The sequence below is a fragment of the Leucopleurus acutus genome (genome assembly GCF_964270905.1).
Source record: "Leucopleurus acutus genome assembly, chromosome: 19".
NCBI classification, from domain to species: Eukaryota; Metazoa; Chordata; class Mammalia; order Artiodactyla; family Delphinidae; genus Leucopleurus; species Leucopleurus acutus.
In genome coordinates this window covers 59,699,520-59,718,664 of record NC_139161.1, presented here as the reverse complement: position 1 = coordinate 59,718,664, position 19,145 = coordinate 59,699,520, and the positions used below count along the sequence as shown (strand labels likewise).

Below are 19,145 nucleotides of genomic sequence, written 5' to 3'. Positions count from 1 at the left end.
TCCCAGAGGGCCTCGGTGCCCGCCACGTGCTGTCTCCGCCCGCCAATAGGCAGAAGCGCCGCGCTAGCCTGCTCCCGCCCCCCGGCGCGCCGGAGCCAATCGGAAGGGGTGTGTGTTAGAGCGCAGGCGGGGAGGGGGCTCGCTTAGCACCCGGAGGCCCTGCTCGCAGGTCCCGGGGTCCCGGTGGCGGCCGGAGCGCTCAGACCGCAGGCGGCCGGCGGGTAGACCCCTCCCGCCCCACGCGCGCGCCGGCCTTACCCCCGGCCACCCTCCTCGGCTCCCGCGCGGCGGTGGTTCCCCCCCCTCCCCCAGCCCTGGCTCCGGGGGACCCCGCGATGCCGGTCCGCACCGAGTGTCCCCCGCCGGCCGGTGCCTCGGCCACCTCCGCCGCCTCGCTCATCCCGCCGCCGCCCATCAACACGCAGCAGCCCGGCGTGGCCACCAGCCTGCTCTACAGCGGCTCTAAGTTCCGCGGCCACCAGAAGAGCAAGGGTAACTCGTACGACGTGGAGGTGGTGCTGCAGGTGAGCCGGCTGCCGGGCCTCTCGCGGCGCCCACTGGCCGGGCCGCGCCGCCGCCCCCTCGAGACCGCGGCCGCGGACGGGCCTCCTGCCCGGGCCTGCCGGGAGACTCCGGCGCACCCCAACTCTGCGGGCCAGAGCCGGGGACCGGCGGCCTCAGACCCGGCCCTATCTCCCCGTGGCCTGTCGCCCCAGGACCAGCCCTCCTTCTAGCCTTTCTCGGACCCCGAAGAGCTCTCCAGTGGTTCCCCCTGACTCGGGACCCTCCCAGGCCTGAGACGTGCCTGCTGCCCCATACGTTTTCCTCGGTCCCAGGAAGCCCAGGCTCTGGGTCCCGCCTCCTTCTCCTGGGGTTTCCTCCTTGGGGGACTTCCTCAGCCCCCTCCCTCCATTAGCCCCTGAGCTTGAGAGTGCCCAGCCTACCCTGATTCCTGCCCCACCCCCCAGGCCGGGCCCTCATCCTGGGTGGGCTCCTCATCGTCTGTTAAGAAGCTGGCCTCCTAGCCCCCCAACCCCTAGTCTCTTCCTGGCCCAGGCTTCTCGTACTCCCTACCCCTGCCCTCTGGCCACTTCCAGGCTACTCCCGGTCTCCCTGGCCTGTCTGCCCAGATCTCCCTGTCCTACACCTCTGTTCTCCTCCTTCCGGGCTCCAGGGCTCTTTCGTGTTCTTAACTTTGATCGACACGGCCAGGGCTTCCTCCCAGTCTCTGATACCCATGTACTGGGAAATGTAACTCACTTGCTTTATTTCTCATACTGTATTTCCTTCCCGTGTCCACCCACCTCCCCCCATTTGACCTGGATTTCTGAGAACCTGCTGCCAGCCCCTAATGGCTTTGGAACTGCAGCTTCACCTGTCCCGGCCCTTTCCTGCACCTCACCCCTCTCATGCAAATGGGAGCACACTTGACATTTCTTCCCAGCCCAAGGAGATTGGCAGTGGTTGATACTCCTTTTTCTCTCCCTCCTAGAAAACTGTTCCTTCTCTCTAGCTGCCCAGACCTGCATCAGGACCCACCTCCTCCTCCCTTTGCCCCTTTGTCCTTAGTCTGATACCTCACCTCCTAGGCTGTTCCCAGAAGCCCCCCCAAACATCTGTCCTCTTGAAAGGCTTTCCAGAAGCTTTGAGGTCTTGTGTGAGGACAGAACGTAGTAAGTGTCTTTTCCTTATGCTTGCCCTTTGCCCTTTAATAATTTTAAATCTTAAACAGCCTCTTTTCTGAGCATGTAGTTCTCCCACCCAAAAAACAGTTGTGGATGTGTTTTCTTTCCACTCACTGCAGAGCATTCATCAGCCTTTTTTTTCTTACTGCTTTGTAGGAATAGATAATTTCTTTTGATTGGGAGAACTCCATTTCCGTGTTGTGTCTTTGGTCTATAAACTTAAATATCTATCATGAGCCACGATATTTATTGTAATTGAAAATAGTAGGAGTTCCCTCGCGGTCCAGTGGTTAGGATTCGGTGCTTTCATGGTCATGGTCCAGGTTCAGTCCCTGGTCAGGGAACTGAGATCCGGCAAGCTGCAAGGTGCGGCCAAAAAAAAAAAACTACCGTGGCTGAGTTATTTCAGTCTTCATGGTGAGATGCCTAATGTGGTAATCCCCCTTCTCTTTTGCTTCAAATGTGAGAGTTTAGTAGGAAGTTACAGGGCTTTTTACTTTTTGCAGCTAATCATAGAATTCTAGGAGTGAGATCCCTGGTGAGGATCATGTTTTCAATGACCTTGAACTTGTGCCCCTTGTTGAGTTTGATGGTTTAGGATGGGGTCGGAGACAAGTGGCAGGGTAGCCAAGTGTCAGAAGAGAAGTTCGCCTTGGTTACTGCAGCAGCTCCCCTCCCTTTCCTTAGTGTGTTGTTTCTGAATTCCTGTCAGGTGCCAACTTCCTCGTGAACCGCTGGGAGTGGGGATTGAGTTGGTGCACGACTGGTAGGTCCCAGGGCGGCTCAAGTGGAGGACCTGGCCGGTGGCTGGAGGCCCCTTGGAGTGTTGGTGGGGGCAGTGGTCTCACCCAGGAATGCTGCCCTGTATCCGGACTGGTGAGCAGCTTGTCCGTCGTGGAGACAGTCAGTGGCGTGTGAATAGCTCCATCATCTGGTTTTTCAGCCAGGACTGGGTTCTCGGGCTCAGCCTTCTTAGAATACTTATGCTTTTTGTAACTTCATTTATTTCCTGTTTTTCGTAACAGCTTTACTGAGATACGATGCACCTATTAACACAATTCGCACGTGTAAGGTGTACAATTCAGTCGTTTTTTAATGTAGTCACAAAGTTGTGTAACCGTCACTGCAATCTAATTTTAGAACGTTTTCATCATCCCCAAAAGAACCCTTAGCTGTCACGCCCCTCCAACCCTAGGCAACCCCTTTTTTTTTCACCTAAGATTTGCTTATTCTGGACTTTTGGTGTAAATGGAGTCATACAATAATGTGACCTTTCGTGTCTAGCTTCTTCCATTGAGCACAGTGTTTCAAGGTTCACCCACATCATAGCAGGTGTCAGTGCTTCCTGACTTTTTATTGTTGCCTAATAGTCCCCTGTGTGGGTCTACAGCATTTTGTTTATCCATTGATCCGTCCACGGGTGTTTGGATTTTTTTCCACTCTGGGGCTGGTATGAACACGCTGCTGTGAGCATTCACGTACAAGTTCTTATGTGGACATACGTCTTCCTTTCTCCTGATGTCTCCCTACCAGTGGAATACTGGGTCATATGGTAATTATTTGTTTAACATTTGAGGAACTGCCAGACTGATTTCCAAAGTGGCTGCATCATTTTGCATTCCCACCAGCAGCGTCTGAGGCTCCAGTTTATCCACATCCTCGTCAACACTTGTTATTGTCCCTCTTTTTGATTGTAGCCATCCTAGTGGGTGTGAGGTGGTATCTCATTGTGGTTTTGATTTGAACTTCCGGGACGACTAACAATGTTGGGCCTCTTTTCATGTGCTTCTGGAGTGCCTTTTTTTTTTTTTGGAAATTCCAGTTTAAAGAGTTCCTCAAACGTTTGTAAGATTCTGACTGCTCTTTTTGTGGTGGTTGTTTTGTCACTGTGATTGCTTTCTTTCTCCTCTGCCATCCAAGAAGCTAAGAGTGAAGTGAAGGCCAGGTCACTGTGGAAGGAATATTAAAAAGAGCAGCTGTTGGACACAGCTGTGCTGCAAGACCTTCTTGCTGAGCACTTGCCTTGTTATCTTTCTTGTTGAGATGCTGGCCCGTTGTTCGGTTGAAGCTCTCTGCGCTGTGGTGGGTTTGAGTTCATCAAGATCAATTTGGGCAGAAAGGGAGAGACACATGCTTGGATGGAGGCCAGGGTGAAATTCTGATTCTTAAGCAGGTGGTAATCCATGCAAAGTGTTAGCCAATTTACAGTGCAGTTTTTAATCTTATTAGCAAGTATCCTTGCCACCTGATACCCTTTCTGGCAGCTGTGAGACCCCAAACTATATTGAAATTCAGTGAGAATTGCATCCTTGAAACTTAAGGCCTTGGGTTAGAGCTGTGTGTCCTTTAACACAACTTCTTTACTGACCCCTGTGAGTTCGGATCAGCTGCTCGGTGCTGTCCGATGCCCAGGTCAGCAGGTAAGGACGTTTGCAGGGCTGTGGTGGTTTTCGGGTGGAGACCGTTGTCCCCAACACCGGGTGGTGGGACCGCCCCAGCTTCGTTGAAGCCCTCTTGCTTTGGTGCTGACCTCGTCTGGCTGGCTGAGTTCACTGCAGCTTTTAAGCACTGCCTTGGTGTTTGACTCATGGTGTATTGGAAGTAGTTGGGTCCCCCGATCTGGTAAATGCCACAAAATGTTCCTAGTTTCTTAAATGAGGCCTCACTCAATGTTGAACACTCAGCGTGCCACAGGACCTGTGAGCCCCGGGCTGCACTGGGCGAGCCGGCCTCCAGGCTCCCTCGCCCCCCACCCGCCTGCCGCCCTGGCCTCGAAGGGGCCTCTGCCTGCCGGACGTGACCCTGCTGTCTCCTGCTGGACCCTCCATTGGTAACGAGGCTGTGTGTGTCTTTTCAGCACGTGGACACGGGGAACTCGTACCTCTGTGGGTATCTGAAGATCAAAGGCCTTACTGAGGTAAGTGCGCCTCCCACGGGCAGGAGCCAGAGGGGGCCTCGGTGCTGAAGGGCCAGCAACCTCGACTCCTCAGGCCTCATTCAGGAGCCCCATTTCTAAGTGTGGTTTTGCAGGGGGAGCGTAGAGCAGGCAGTTTGGACGTGTCCTGTTGGAAAGCACGCAGACTCACAGACCATTGACGTTTATAAACAGGTCACCATATGCCCAACGCTACTGATTTTACTTTAATCCTTTTTTTTTTTTTAAAGAAGATGTTGGGGGTAGGAGTTTATTACTTAATTTATTTTTGCTGTGTTGGGTCTTCGTTTCTGTGTGAGGGCTTTCTCTAGTTGTGGCAAGCGGGGGCCACTGTTTGTTATTTTTGTTTGTTTGTTTTGTTTTGTTTTGTTTTGCGGTACGCAGGCCTCTCACTGCTGTGGCCCCTCCCGTTGCGGAGCTCCGGACGCTCAGGCTCAGCGGCCATGGCGCACGGGCCCAGCTGCTCCGCGGCACGCGGGATCCTCCCGGACCAGGGCACGAACCCGCGCCCCCTGCATCGGCAGGCGGACTCCCAACCACTGTGTCACCAGGGAAGCCTGGGGGCCACTCTTCATCGCGGTGCGCGGGCCTCTCACTATCGCGGCCTCTCTTGTTGCGGAGCACAGGCTCCGGACGCGCAGGCTCAGTAGTTGTGGCTCACGGGCCCAGTTGCTCTGCGGCATGTGGGATCCTCCCAGACCAGGGCTCGAACCCGTGTTCCTTGCATTGGCAGGCAGATTCTCAACCACTGTGCCACCAGGGAAGCCCCTTTAATCCTTTTTGAGGAAAACAAGCATAGTAAGAGCATAGCTGCCACCGTCATGGGTCAGTTTCAGCCTCTGGGCGAGCATCATTCCTCCAAGGACTGAGGTCTTCGCAGTCGGAAACGTAGGTGTTTCCTTTCTTTGAACCACCTTAAACCTCAGAACTCCTGGGAATATCGTAGGCGAGAGAGAGCGTGCTTTCTTTTCCCGCTGCTGAGCGGGCAGCAGGAGGGCCTGGCGCCGCCTGGCCGAGGGTTGGGGGCCGCGGCGTTCGGCGGCACTGGCGGGCATCCTCGCGCCGCCTCTGCTGGCCCCACGACTGTCACCTCTGTCTATTCCAGTTTCCTCATCTGCGAGGTGAGAGCTCCAGGAGCCTGCTCTGTCTCCCGGGGAAGACGCAGGGTCAGTGAGTGGGAGGCTCCGAGGGACCTGACAAGGCTGGTCCTCCTCGGTCTGGAAACACTTGTTTGCGTCGCCCCCGTTCCTCCTGTTCTCCTGCTTCCCCACCGGGAGTCTGGGAATCTCCTGTGAAATTTGTCGTTGAGACAAAAAGGTATCTCTTCCCTCCTCTAGAAAACATCCAATCAAGTCGGGGTAGAAAATGACAGCAAAAGGAAGGGTTCTCACCCGGAGGTTTGTGCTAGTAGAAGACACACAGGAGGGCTTCCCTGGTGGCGCAGTGGTTGAGAGTCCGCCTGCCAATGCAGGGGACACAGGTTCGTGCTCCGGTCCGGGAAGATCCCACATGCGGCAGAGCAACTAAGCCTGTGCGCCACAACTACTGAGCCTGCGCTCTAGAGCCCGCGAGCCACAACTACTGAAGCCCTTGCGCCTAGAGCCCATGCTCCACAATAAGAGAAGCCACCGCCATGAGAAGCCCACGCACCGCAACAAAGAGTAGCTCCCGCGGGCTTCCCTGGTGGCGCAGTGGTTGAGAGTCCGCCTGCCGATGCAGGGGACACGGGTTCGTGCCCCGGTCTGGGAAGATCCCACGTGCCACGGAGCGGCTGGGCCCATGAGCCATGGCTGTTGAGCCTGCGCGTCCGGAGCCTGTGCTCCGCAACAGGAGAGGCCACAGCAGTGAGAGGCCCGCGTACCGCAAAAAAAAAAAAAACAAAAAACCAAGAAGACACACAGGAAACAGAATATGCTCAGCTCTTAGGTGGCCAAACACATTTGTTGAGCGCAGGACATAGACATTTAACTTCATAAGGAAACCAGCAAAATCTGTAACGTGGGATGTGGACACCAATTCCAAATGGTCACAGGAAGCTTTGTACGAATGGTTAAGTAGGATTAAAAATCCACAAACCGTGTACGGAAATGCTGTGGACGTCCCACCAGGAGCAGGTGGCGCTAAGGAAGGGAAGCACCCCCGAGCCACCTACAGCCAGCCGCCTCTGAGGGGATGGCGTGCTGGCTTGGCCCTTCCCTGGGCCCGGCCCTTCCCGCCTGAAGCCGCCTTTTACTAGAGGAGGGCTGTGTTTCCTGAGGCCCTTCGTCCTGCCCGAGCGTCAGGAGTCTGTGAATTCATCTTTTTTAATAACTTTTTAGTCCCTTTGCTGAGATATAATTCACATAGCATACATTCACCCATTGACAGTGTGCAGTCTAGGACCTCCCTGGCAGTCCAGTGGTTAGGGCTCCGCACTTACACTGCAGGGGGCACGGGTTCCATCCCTGGTTGGGGAACTGATATCCCGCAACACGCGGCCGAAAAAAAAAAAAAGCGTACAGTCTGTTGGCTTTCAGTATAGTCACAGCATTGTACAACTGTCTGACATTTTTTTAAGTTACAAATCTAGTACACGGTCACTGTGGATAATTGGTAAAATGCAGAAAAGGGTGATGATTCTTTGAATGGTTTTACACCTGTTGTAAAACACAGTTACCCATTTTGGTTTGCTTTTCCATTTATAGTTGTTGAAAAATCAAATATGTGATTTGCTTTAATGTAACTGAACGGTTTGGGTCATAGTCACGGTCTTCCTCGTCTGTACGGAAATAGGGAAAATTCACTGTTACGTTGGGGATAAATTGCCTCTCATCTGCCTCACATTCACAAATAAGTACGGTTTTTGAAGTTTGTGTGCCTTGTGGAAGTTAAATCCCAGAATTGTGAGAATGGGTGTCAAATAACATTCTCTTTGCAGTCCCGAGCCAGCCACCCGCGGGGAGAGGGGCGTCCCCGGGGAGGCCCGGCGGAGGCGGTTGGCACCTGGCCTGGGAGCCCAGCCTGGGGGTGTCATGGTCAGGCCTGCCACGCACTCTCCAGACAGTTCTGGACGCTCCCGAGGCTGAACCGGGGAGCCAGTCACACTGTCCGGAGCCCCAGGGGCTCGTTTACTGCTGGTTTCAGAAGTTCTTGCTGACTTACTGGCCAGTCAAACGTGGACCCCCCGGAAGGCAGGTCTTCACGGAAAGCTGGAGCCGCCTCCAGGCAGGCGAGCCTGGAATCAGTGAGGGGAGTGGGACCTGGCACAGGGAGCCCACCCCCGGGGGGTGCTGGCCACCCCCGCCCCCTTTGTGACTCCCCCGCCAGCTGTAGTCAGGGCTCGAATGTCCTCGCCTGCCCTGTGAGAGGCTTTGTCTTTTTGGTTCCTTCTGTGCCCATGACTCTCATTCATTAGGTGTTTATTTTATTTAATTTTGGAAGTTTGTGGGTACCTTGTGGTCACCCTGGTAGATTGCCTGAAACATTTGAGAGAGAAGTCGGCGCAGAATCACTTATTAGGAAAACTCGTGACTTGAACATAAGTATGTTCTTTGTGTTATAATAGGAGGACTTGGCCACTTATCCTTCTATTTTAGGGAAGTCTTGAGGAAACTTGGGAAGCCGGTACACTGTCTGTAGCTTTTTATTTAGCGCCTCAAGTCCGCCGCCAGCTTACACAGAACTTTTTCCCTTAGCAGTCCTTCCTAAAACGGATGAGTAGAGATTGGTTTATACCTTTAAAAATCAGGTTTCCGGGCTTCCCTGGTGGCGCAGTGGTTGAGGTCCACCTGCCGGTGCAGGGGACGCGGGTTCGTGCCCCGGTCCGGGAGGATCCCACGTGCCGCGGAGCGGCTGGGCCCGTGAGCCATGGCCGCTGAGCCTGCGCGTCCGGAGCCTGCGCTCCGCAACGGGAGAGGCCACAACAGTGAGAGGCCCGCGTACCGCAAAAAAAAAAAAAATCAGGTTTCCACTTAGGAACTTATCTCCTCTTTAATCTCTTCACTCTGTATCTATAAATATCTGTTTGAGGAACCCAGCACCAGTGTTGGGGTGAGGGCTGCGTTTCGGGGGGGGTGGCAAATCTGTAGTGTTTCGAGCTCACTGCTACGAGGACAGGCTGCCTGGATGTGTGCGGTAAAGCAGCCACGGCCTTTCTGGAAGCCCCGGTCCACGTGGCAGGCGAGCCGGGAGAAGTGGCAAAGCCATGAGAACAGATTTATTTTAAACGGGTAGTTAAGTTTGATGCCGATTGAGAGGGGCTTACGTGGGGTGAGAAGAAAGCGGGACCTCTATGGTCCTAGGATTTTAGGGCGGTGACCCTTGCTGTGCCAGGCGGCGGGTCATCACCGCACCCTCGGGAGGTACCCGGACGGGTGGGTGGTGCTGAGGGGCCACCTGGCAGGTGGGTTGGCTGGTTTCTAGAAATGCAGAGAAACGGTACACTTTTTTACGATGTTGACTTGTTCTTTCATTAATTTTTTCAAAATCTTTAGTGCTTCCTTACTATCAGAGGAACAAGTAGCCAGGTTGCCCGGAGTATTCCAAGCACCCAATCAGGATGACGGCTTACTTGTTTTTGCAGCCGTTGTGACTTCCCAGGGCCGACGTGATTTATCAATGTTTCCCGTCGCATAAGCTGTCTTAGCTCGTGCGATAGAATTATACGAATGCCTAATACATGAAGGTATTCTACCAACCTCCCCCCACCCCCCGAAGCTGAAGAGTCGGCGTAAAAGGGACAGGCTGAGCCAGTCTGAGAAGCAGTGGCTGAGCCGCGGCACGAGGGAGACGGAGCTCGATTTCGGAGCCTCTCTGGGTATTCGCCTTGGAAAGTAAAACCTATCAAGTTACCATCTGCTTTGTATTCAGAAATAACCTGTCCAAATATCTTCTCTGAGCCATCAGCACTTAACAAGTGCGCCAAAGAAGGGTTCTCTGCTTCTGGCAAAGGCCCCGGAATCCAACAGACCCCCTCCCCCCAGCCCCTTCACGTCAGGCTCCCTCCACGGCCGCGGGCGTCGCTGGGCTGGGTGGTTGCTCAGCAGTGTGGCGGTCATTTCTGCAAAGTTTTGGGGAGAAATTACAGCGAGGTTGGTTTCTTCCTTTGTGAAAGGTTACAACTGCTGTTTGACGTCGTGTTTGACATTTGGGTTCTTACCATAGGAGTATCCAACCCTCACGACCTTCTTTGAAGGAGAAATAATCAGCAAAAAGCACCCTTTCTTAACCCGGAAGTGGGATGCAGACGAGGATGTTGACCGCAAGCACTGGGTGAGTGCCCCTCTGCCCTGGGCCCCCGGGGGCTCGTGGCACCGTCCCTCTCCAGCCCCTGTTCCTTTCTCGCTGCCTCTGCTCTGGGGAAGCCTGCGAACGGCCTCTGCCTTTAGGGTGGGCCAGGGCGGAGGCGCGGTTCCCCCTCACGAGCAGGACCTCAGGGCCGCTCCGTCCCTGGAAACGCCCGCACCTGTCAAGCACGGGTGTGTGCTCGCAGCCATGAGCTCCTCAAGACAGCTCAGAGCTCCTCCTCGGGCCTTTCCGCCAGGGCCACGCGCGTCTTGTGTCTTTAAAAACCCATTTCTCAGCTGGTCGCTAGCGCCTTTTGGCTTAGCTGGCTGTGGCGAGGATGAACTTTGGTTTCCTACCGAGGAAGTCCAGTGCGCTCACCCCTAAAGCACCCAGGATGAGGTGTCAGTAGTGGAGATTCCAGAGCAGCTCACTGTCCCCACCAGCACTCCTGGCTGTGTACACGCTCTCCTGCTTCCGGGCCCACGGTCTCCTGGGGGGCCCCTCCTGCAGACACTCTGAGTCAGCGTCCTTGTAGGTGAACCGCTTTCTCATACTTAAGTTAGGAAAGAAACATCTATCAAATGCTGAGTTTCAATTGAATTTAAACTTGAGCTTTTAAACGTAGCAAGCAGACGCTGAGATAGATGGCCACCTGTGTTTCTAAGAGAGTACGAACGGGGCCGAGCGTCCGGAAGTTGGGGAGCCTGGAAGGTGTCGCTGTCGGGGAGCACCCCTGGGAGCTGTCAGGCCCTGCCCTGGCTGGCTCTCCCCGCCTGGCACCTACCTCTCCTGCACAGCCCAGCGAGCACACGGCCTGTCTTCCTTCCAACTTTGTTTTCCATTTCAAATTGGTCCTGCGAAAAGCAAGGTCTTTGAGGCCCAATGAAAACTCAGTTTGAGGCTGGTTGGCTGCAGGTGAAGAACCTGGAGAGCAACTCCAACTTCCCGTTGCCTTTCGTTAGAGCTGGAGACACCCGGACTCCAGCCTTCCTAGGCTGGGTTGAACTATTTTGAGTGAAAGAGGGGCCGGGAAGGCCACCCTGGGCCCCGGCCTGCTGGGCGTGCGAGGTCAGGCATGTGGATGGTTTCCCTCCAGGAGCGCTGGCTGCCTTCGCGGGACTCAGGGTTTCCCGATGCCCTCTCCCCACGTGGGATTCCCAGACTCCCACGTGGGCCCCAGGGACTCTGAGTGCCCCTCTGTCTGTTGGGGAGCCACGATGTCTACTGCACACTGTGGTCAGGACACTGTAGTTGACCCTCGAGTTTTCCTGAATGAGATTTGAAGTGGGTGTTACGATAAAGGGATAAAAGATTATGGTGATTATCATTATCGCGATAAAGATTCCTCACACATAATCTACTTAGAATAAAAATATCTGTGTGACAGATTCTATGACTTAATACCTCTCTGTCTTAACTTTTTATTCAGGAGTTTTTTTTATAGAATTAATACATACTTATTTTTAAATATTTGGAGGAAACAAAAGCAAAACATCTATAATGCCGAACACCTAAAGCTAAAGCAGGGGTTGACCTTTTCCTAAATCTCTTTTGAGTATATGGACCTTTTTTTTTTTTTTTAACAAAAACATGATCATAAAGGTACAGCTTTGTTGCCGTTACCAAGTGTTACTTGTTTCTGGTCTCAGCTAGCTGGCCCCAAGCCGCCAGGCCACTGCGTTGTCAGGGGACCCCACTTTACTAACTCCCCCCAACCCCGACACTACAGGCTGGTTCAGCCTGAGTCTTTGCCCCCGTTGGTTGATGTACGGAGACCCCGTCCCTCATCGTCCGGCTGCGTCTGTCTGGGGTGAGGTGTGAGAGAAGGCCCGGGGGTGTATCCATCCCCGCTCAGCGGCCTTTCCTGGCATGTTAGCTAGGCAGGCGTAGGGTCCGGGCGTCTGCCCCGGGGTCCAGGCCCCAGTGCATGGGGTGACCAGACGCTCCCTGCCCGCCAGCCGCCGCCTCGCCCTGGAGGGACCACTGCGTCGGCCCAGCACACCCGCCACCTCCTCTGTCCCTCATTCTCACACTCTGCTTTTGGCTTTCAGGGCAAGTTTCTGGCTTTTTATCAGTATGCAAAATCGTTTAATTCAGACGACTTTGATTACGAAGAGCTGAAGAGTGGGGACTATGTCTTCATGAGGTGGAAGGTAAGGCTGCCCGGCTGTGCTGGTCTGTGGTGTGGCCCCTGGGTCCCAGGCCCCTCAGGCCCATTCTCACTCTCCGTGGGGAGCAGGCAGAGCTCCGGGCGGGACCCAGGCCTGGGGCGGCACCCTCCACGCTCTTGTGTCCTCTCCCTTTGTTCTCTCCGGCGACCCTGCAGGCTGGGTCATCCCAAGTGTCCTGTGTACTCAGGAGACCCCCATCGTCTCCGCCCCTAAGTGACCTCGCCCGGGCTGTGGGCCGTCACGGCGCCCCCGGTCCCTCCAGCTCAGGAAACCCGGGGCTGGGGACAGAATTTGGGTTTTCCCCCAGCCCTTGAAAACCCCTTTGGGCCAGGCTCACTGGGTCGGCTCTGATGCCCCCTCCGGTGTTTCCTGGGTTAGAGCCACAGGGTACTGAATTCAGCAGGCGAGCGTGTGAAATCGCTTCGAGAACCTACACCCACCTCCAGCCCCTCACCCCCAAGCTGTAGGAAAAAGCCGCTTTAGGTGAAATCTCGCCAGCTTTCCTGCAGATGAATCCTGTAGCACCCTCCTTCCCGGTCTGTGTTTCTATGGTGAGAACTGGGGCAGGGGCTTGGCACTGGCGGCAGACAGGCAGGTGCCGGGGGAAAACCTGAGTCCCGCCTCGCAGCCGGCCAGCTAAGCAACCCGCTAAAGGAAGTGTCGGGTGAGACTCTACTTCAAAATTAATTTGAAAAACTACAATTTCAGAGACTGGGGAAAGGGAAGGAGAGTTGCTTGGTCTCCAAGAGTTTCTCACGCAGGGAGACTCCCCCGTGGGCCGTCTAGGCCTCCTGCGGGCCCTGGCCTCACCCCCCAGGGGGCTGGCTCTGCCCGGGGTCTGAGGAGAGCAGCACCATTCTGACCGCTGCTGATGGGGGGGTCCCCAGGGCGAGCGAGCTCCACCTGCCCTCGGGGTGAGGCCCGGGCCATAGAAGTGACCCTCGGCTCTCAAGGTGACCGGGAGCCTAGCGACGGTTCCTGGGGTGCAGCAGAAGCGTGAGTCCGCGGCTCAGGGGTGGGAAAGTTGTGATGTACTCTCGAGGCGTGGGCACCACGGCGCCCACTCTCGGCTCTGACCCCGGTGACCTCGACACGTGGTGGCCATGTTCGTATGTTGAACATGCGAGTGGCTCGGGGGTTCACAGTTGCCTAGCAAGCCCCCTGCAGGGGGCAGGGAGGCCTGGGGGGCCGGAGCCCCCGGCGCTGACCCTCCATCCCCATCCATGTGCAGGAGCAGTTCCTGGTCCCGGACCACACGATCAAGGACATCAGCGGTGCTTCCTTTGCCGGCTTTTACTACATCTGTTTCCAGAAGTCGGCGGCCTCCATAGAGGGTTACTATTACCACAGGAGCTCGGAATGGTAAGGACCGGCCGCCGAGGCCTCATTTCTCGAGGGGCTCGCTTCCGTCCACAGGGCAGTGTAAACAAGGTGAAAAAATGAAGTTCTGGGCACAGGGACTCATAGCTAAACGCTTTCAAGCAGCAAGTATTTTCAGCTATGTTTGTCTCAATCTTGCGGGTCTTGTATTTATTCCTCCCCAGTTTAATCAGTAACTGAAGTGTCAGACCCCGCTGTGGACAGCGGGAACTTGGCTGTCAGCGGCCTTTTTAATTTTGTGCTCACGCTCCCACCTGGTGCCGGCCAGTGACCGGTGCCTGCGGGCGTGGTCGGCCCTGCCCTGGGCCTCTGCCCCGGTGGCGGCCGCGTGCCACCCGAGGGCAGGTGTTTGGCACCTTTGCGGGCCTTCTCGTAGCTCCGTGAGCTTTTGCGAGTGCCCCGTTACCCCTGAAGGGCAGACGGTGCCATGAAATACCTGGCTTCCTCTCTGAACGTGGAAATTCTTTCCTCGCGACTTGGGCACGCTCTGGAGGCTCCTGTGGGGCGCTGCGTGGGGCTACCCAGCGACAGCCGAGTGCCCGGGGCTCCATGCAGCCCCGGCCTCTGTGGGAGCGGCCGTTGTTGGGGTGTCAACACCTGTTCAGCTTTCAAATGAGTTTTTAAAACTTTTCCTATCCTTTTAAAAATACCCGCTTTACGGAGATACAGTTCACCTGCTGTGCAGTCTCCTCACTGGAAGGGTACAGTCCAGTGGGCTTTCGTGTCGACAGGGTTGTGCAGCCATCACTGCACTCAATTTCAGAACGTTTGCATCGGCACGAGAGGGAACCCTACCCCCCTGAGCTGTCACCCCACCTCCCCGCCCCCTCCAGCCCCAGGCAACCACTAAGCTGCGCTCTCTAAGTACAGGTTTGCCTGTTGGACGTGTCATGCAAATGGGCCGCGTACCGTGTGCCCTCTGTGTCTGAGCGTCGGCTTTGAAGGGCCCCGGGTTGCGCTGTGTGTCAGGTCTTCGTCTTTATATTGCTGAGTGATTTCCCATCGTGTGGATGGACCACCTTGTCTTTATCTGTTCATCAGTGGATGGACACGTGGGTCATTCCCACCTTTCGGCTGCTGTGGACGTGGGTGTGCAAGAGCCTGAGTCCCTGCTCTCAGTTTCTCTGGTCTCACAGCTGGGGTGGGATTGCCGGGTCACGGGGTATTCTATATTTCACTTTTCAGGGAACTGTTTCCCACAGCAGCCGCACCTTTTCACGTTCCCACCAGTGATGAGCAAAGGTTCCGCTTCTCCCGTTTCCCCGTGTCCTTCCCAACATTTAGGATTACAGCCATCCCACTGGGTGCAAAGGCCCAGGGTTAGGGTTCTGATGGCTAATGCATCGTCCTTTCTTTTCCTTTTTTTTTTTTTTTTGGCTGCGTTGGGTCTTTGTTGCTGCGCGCGGACTTTCTCTAGTTGGGTGAGCAGGGGCTTCTCTTTGTTGCAGTGCACAGGCTTCTCACTGCGGTGGCTTCTATTGTTGCGGAGCACGGGCTCTAGGCGCGCAGGCTTCGGTAGTTGCGGCACGTGGACTCAGTAGTTGTGGCGCACGGGCTTAGCTGCTCTGCGGCATGTGGGATCTTCTGGGACCAGGGCTCGAACCCGTGTCCCCTGCACTGGCAGGCGGATTCTTAACCACTGCGCCACCAGGGAAGCCCCCATCGTCCCTTCTTGTTGATGTTTTGGGTAAGAGATAAACTGCTCTTCTCTGCTGCTCCTCCCTCTTCTGTGGATGGGGTGGGGGGAGCCGACACACTGAGCATCCCCGAGTGGGGACCGTCCCGCCCCGTTTATCCTTCATCTGCTTCCCTCCTCGGAGCACCCGTCACGGGGACGCACACCCCGCAGAGCTCTCGGATGCTCTAGCAGCCGCGTCTAGGGAGAAGGAAGATGAAGTCGCTAAGGTTGGGGGGGGTGGCTGTGACGTCATCGATCCCAAGCTCTCCGGATCTCTGCTCTGCAGGTCGCACGGCTTCGGAGGGAAGCAGGGCGGTGGGGAGGGCTGGAGGGCCTGGTCTGCACCCTCCCCCAGAGGACTTGGCCTCTCGTTTCCTGAGACAGGCTGTCGTTGCTTCAGGATTGGAGCAGGGCCCACAAACGGCAGGTCTTCTGCGTAGTCCAGGGGGATTAACCAGAGAAATGGAAACAAGGCCAAGCTCAGCTCCCCTGACGGAGTCTGAGATGAGCCAGCGTTTCATGTAGGCATGGGCTCTGCGGGCGCCGGCGGGGCAGGTTCCACACCCTGTGCTGGTTTTCAGGATGCTCTGACGATCCCCCCCCCGCCACCCTCCTCTCCTCCCCACAGGTATCAGTCGCTCAATCTCACTCATGTTCCAGAACACAGCGCGCCCATCTACGAATTCCGGTGACAGCGGTCCGGGACAGCAACCAGATAAACTGAACTTGGCAAAAAAGAAATTTGCCAAGAAAACTGTGTACCTGCCAGAACCAGGAGAACGTGTGTTCCTGTTTCTTCACGAGCAGACTCGCATCAGAAAGCATGAATGTCAACCCACGGCATCCGAGGCGTGCGGCCGACCGGCGAGGGCAGGTGGAGGGCGGCCTCGGTTCCTCTTCCCTCTCTGTGGCAGTTTGGTCTTAAGCTGTTTTTAAGCTACCGTAAATGCACTTTTCCTCCTGCACAGCTGACTTCTGTATCACTGAGACGCACATCCCTTCCCCCACGCCCCCTCCAGCCCCGGCCTCCCTCGGCCTTGGTGCTCAGTGGGCCCCACCAGGCCCCCCGCCCCCCGGTTGCTCACTCTGGTAGCTCAAGGGACGGCCGAGCCCAGCAGCCGTGTGCCCCCGGAGCCCTGTGCAGGGAGGCGGCCAATCGCTCGGCGGGGTTGGGGAGCTGCCAGACCTGGGATGCTCACGCTGAGCTAGTCAGTGGCCGGCAGCTTCCCCGGGCCTGCTGTCCAGGTCACAGGATTTAAGGCTTCCCGATCCCTGGCAGGGACAGATTCCCGTCCTGCTCACTCAGCACGTTTGCTCCAAACTTTTGAACTTGAGGGCAATACTAAACTTAAAAAAAAAAAAAGAAAAAAAAAAGGTTTTTTTATTACAAAATTATTTTTATGGTCCCTTGAACAAGGACCCTATGGCAAATGCACAATTATTCAGAATTACATTTTATCGTTTTCACATTGAAAACAGCAAATGTTGACTTAGTAGTTTTTATACCTATATCTATTTGTAAATGTATATTTAATCAGCCAGCAGTTTGAAACTGGTCATGTGGTACAGAAGTTTTGCAGCATTGCGTCAGTCACAGCGCTAAACGTGAGAGCCGTTTTGGGGGCCGGTTTAGCATTTGTGCGTCCTCCTTTCGCTACTCAGAACAGCAGTGCTTCGTGGCGCCCTGTCCCGTCAGGCAGCTCAGCAGCGTTGGCGTGGGGGAGGGGTGGGAGCATATGAGCACTCCCAAAGAGCTCGAGGCTCACGTGCCAAAGTGTGTGTGTGTCTGTGCGCGTGCGCGTGCAGTTGTGTCGTTTAAATGTTTAGAAAGCCTCATAGCGTGGCATCCGCTGTAGCGCGCAGATGTGGGCAGGGCTTGGGGGATTGGCATTTGCTGGTGCTTTACAAGACGTGCTCAGAATACTGGAGGGAAAGCTTTAACAACGAGGTAGTATTTTAACCCACGGGAGCAAAACAAACGCGAGGTGCATGTCCACGGGCGGAGTAAGAAAGCACAAAGCCCTTCCGTCTAGGTGCCTGGTGGGGCAATCTCTTATTCCCAAGAAGTGACTTTCGTTCATTGACGTACGTACTGTATGTTCCTGAGGTTGAGTCAGGAGAAGCCTTAAAGGAGAAGTGTTGGGGAAGGTGGTGGGTGGGTGTCAGGGCCACTGGGCTGTGTGGTCCTGAAGCTCCCTGCAGGGATGCACCTGGAAAGGCCAGGGCCTGGGGACCCTGGAAAGTTGCCTGGTGGCTGCATTGGAGAGATGCTTCACGTCTGTCTCCAGAGATGAGTCAGAAATGTTTCCCAGATTTTAAAACTCCCAAAGGCAGTGGAGTGGCTGGCTCTGGTCAATCCCAGCTGGGGGCACAAGGCCTGGGCCAGCGCCGCAGGGTGTAACCAGCTCCTGGAAGGGTTCAGGTGCCACTCAGAATGCCGCGGGTGAGGTCCGCCTGGAGCCTGTCGGGGCTGCGTGCGCGTCCTCCAGCGGGCAGGGCAGGGTGTCTGCGCGGCGCTGCTGCCCGGGCGGGCCGGGCTTTGTTGTGGGCTGGCTTCCTTGCTGAGCCAGGGGTCAAGTGCAGCGGTGTTCGGGGGTGCAGAAGTGGTACCCTTTGCCAGCTCTTTGGGACACACCTGTGATGAAGATTGGTTCTCGTACAAACCTGTCTGTCGAGGATGCAGAAGGGGTGGTCTCCACATCCCCTGAGTAACTCCCAGACCACCTGCCCTGACTTAGCTCCCGAAGGAGCTCGGGCGGTCATCCCCAGCCCAGGTTATTCTTTCCTGGGCCTTCTCGTAAACCCACATGCCTCTGCTTCTATGTGCAGTGTTTTTGGTTGACTCTTGTATTCATCGTCGAGAAACGAGGGCAGATGCACACTCCCTGCCGTCTCCCCCACCCCATCCTCAGGACTCAGCTCCTGCTCTGCTCAGATGCCCTCCACCCCGCACTCTCAGCCTCGCCACTGCTGCTGGTGTCGTCCCTTCCCACCCACCCATCCTTTCAGACTCGACGGCGTCTCAGCTGCGGTCCCACGGTAACGAAGCGATGCCTCCCGTGAAGCAGATGGTCCATCTGCCTGCTGGCTCTGTGGTGATGTGCACGGCACGAACTCCAGGGGAGCAAAGGGGGCTTTTCAATGTCTTTTGCTTTCAGAAACAGGGAATTTATATTCTAAGGCCTTGAATTGATTTTTTTTTTCCTCATAAATAGTCAGATAAGCTAATTTTTAAAAAGAAATGCCATTGAGTATGTGCATTGTGGTTTAAAATTACTAACGAGTTCTGGGAAAGAAAAGTAATATTTGATTTTGAATCTTACATGTTTTTAAAAATTAGATTTGAATGGGCAAAAAGTATTTTGTTTCTTTAGGGAGTACATGTGGAAAGGGTTTGAGGGTTTGGGACGGGAGAAGTATTTTGCAGAGCTATCAATGTCCAAATAATTTTTAAAAAATAATAAAGGTATTTAAGCAGTGAGTCTGTCCTATTTCTAAAGCAAAACGGTTCTGTTAGAAGAAACCAACCCCCTTTCCGGCCCTGTGGCTGTGGAGGTTTCTGGGCCCCCGCAGGGGATTCCAACACGGGGGGACATCTGCGTGATTAGGGGCGAGGCCTCCAGGCTAGTGAGCTGGCCCGCGGAGCAGGGTTACCTGCTGGGTAATGTCGGGGTAGAGATGCCAGCCTGGTGCTTGGCTGGTGTGTGGACGGAGCCAGTGAGACTTCCTCCCCATCTGGAACCTCAGAGCCCGGGAAGTAAAGAGAAGGGACGGCGGTAGCCTCTCCCACGTCTGTGCTCACCTCCCCCAGGTGCGCTTGCTGTGTGCTGACCGCCGTCCTGGGTGCTTGTGACCCGTCCACACGTGACGGATCCCGAGAATGGCCTATGTCCCAGCAGGGGGATACATGGCAATGACACAGTAAAGAATCCGTGTCTGTTAGATGTTGAGGGACAAGCATTACAGGGGAAGAGCAGGCAGAGGTGCGGCAGGCTGGGGGCCACTGTGGGTTGCGCTGGTTGAAAAGACGG

At 55.4% G+C, this 19,145-nt stretch overlaps 1 protein-coding gene across 1 annotated transcript; it reads left to right on the top strand.

Annotated features, from left to right (window-relative positions):
- The first annotated feature begins 263 nt into the window (after positions 1–263).
- GID4 (GID complex subunit 4 homolog) lies at positions 264–16,020 on the top strand. The gene is made up of 6 exons (XM_082860148.1): positions 264–524; positions 4,543–4,602; positions 9,763–9,870; positions 11,937–12,038; positions 13,288–13,418; positions 15,743–16,020. The coding sequence occupies exons 1-6, from the start codon at positions 336–338 to the stop codon at positions 15,804–15,806; spliced, it is 654 nt and encodes a 217-aa protein (XP_082716274.1). The 5' UTR covers positions 264–335; the 3' UTR covers positions 15,807–16,020.
- The last annotated feature ends 3,125 nt before the right edge of the window (positions 16,021–19,145 follow it).

What these genes read in the sequence shown, in the direction of transcription:
- GID4 (XM_082860148.1), top strand. Translation starts at nt 336, where the DNA reads ATGCCGGTCCGCACCGAGTGTCCCCCGCCGGCCGGTGCCTCGGCCACC. An exon ending in ACGTGGAGGTGGTGCTGCAG is followed by an intron (nt 525 to 4,542) that starts GTGAGCCGGCTG and finishes GTGTCTTTTCAG; the next exon opens with CACGTGGACACGGGGAACTC. An exon ending in ATGTTGACCGCAAGCACTGG is followed by an intron (nt 9,871 to 11,936) that starts GTGAGTGCCCCT and finishes TTTGGCTTTCAG; the next exon opens with GGCAAGTTTCTGGCTTTTTA.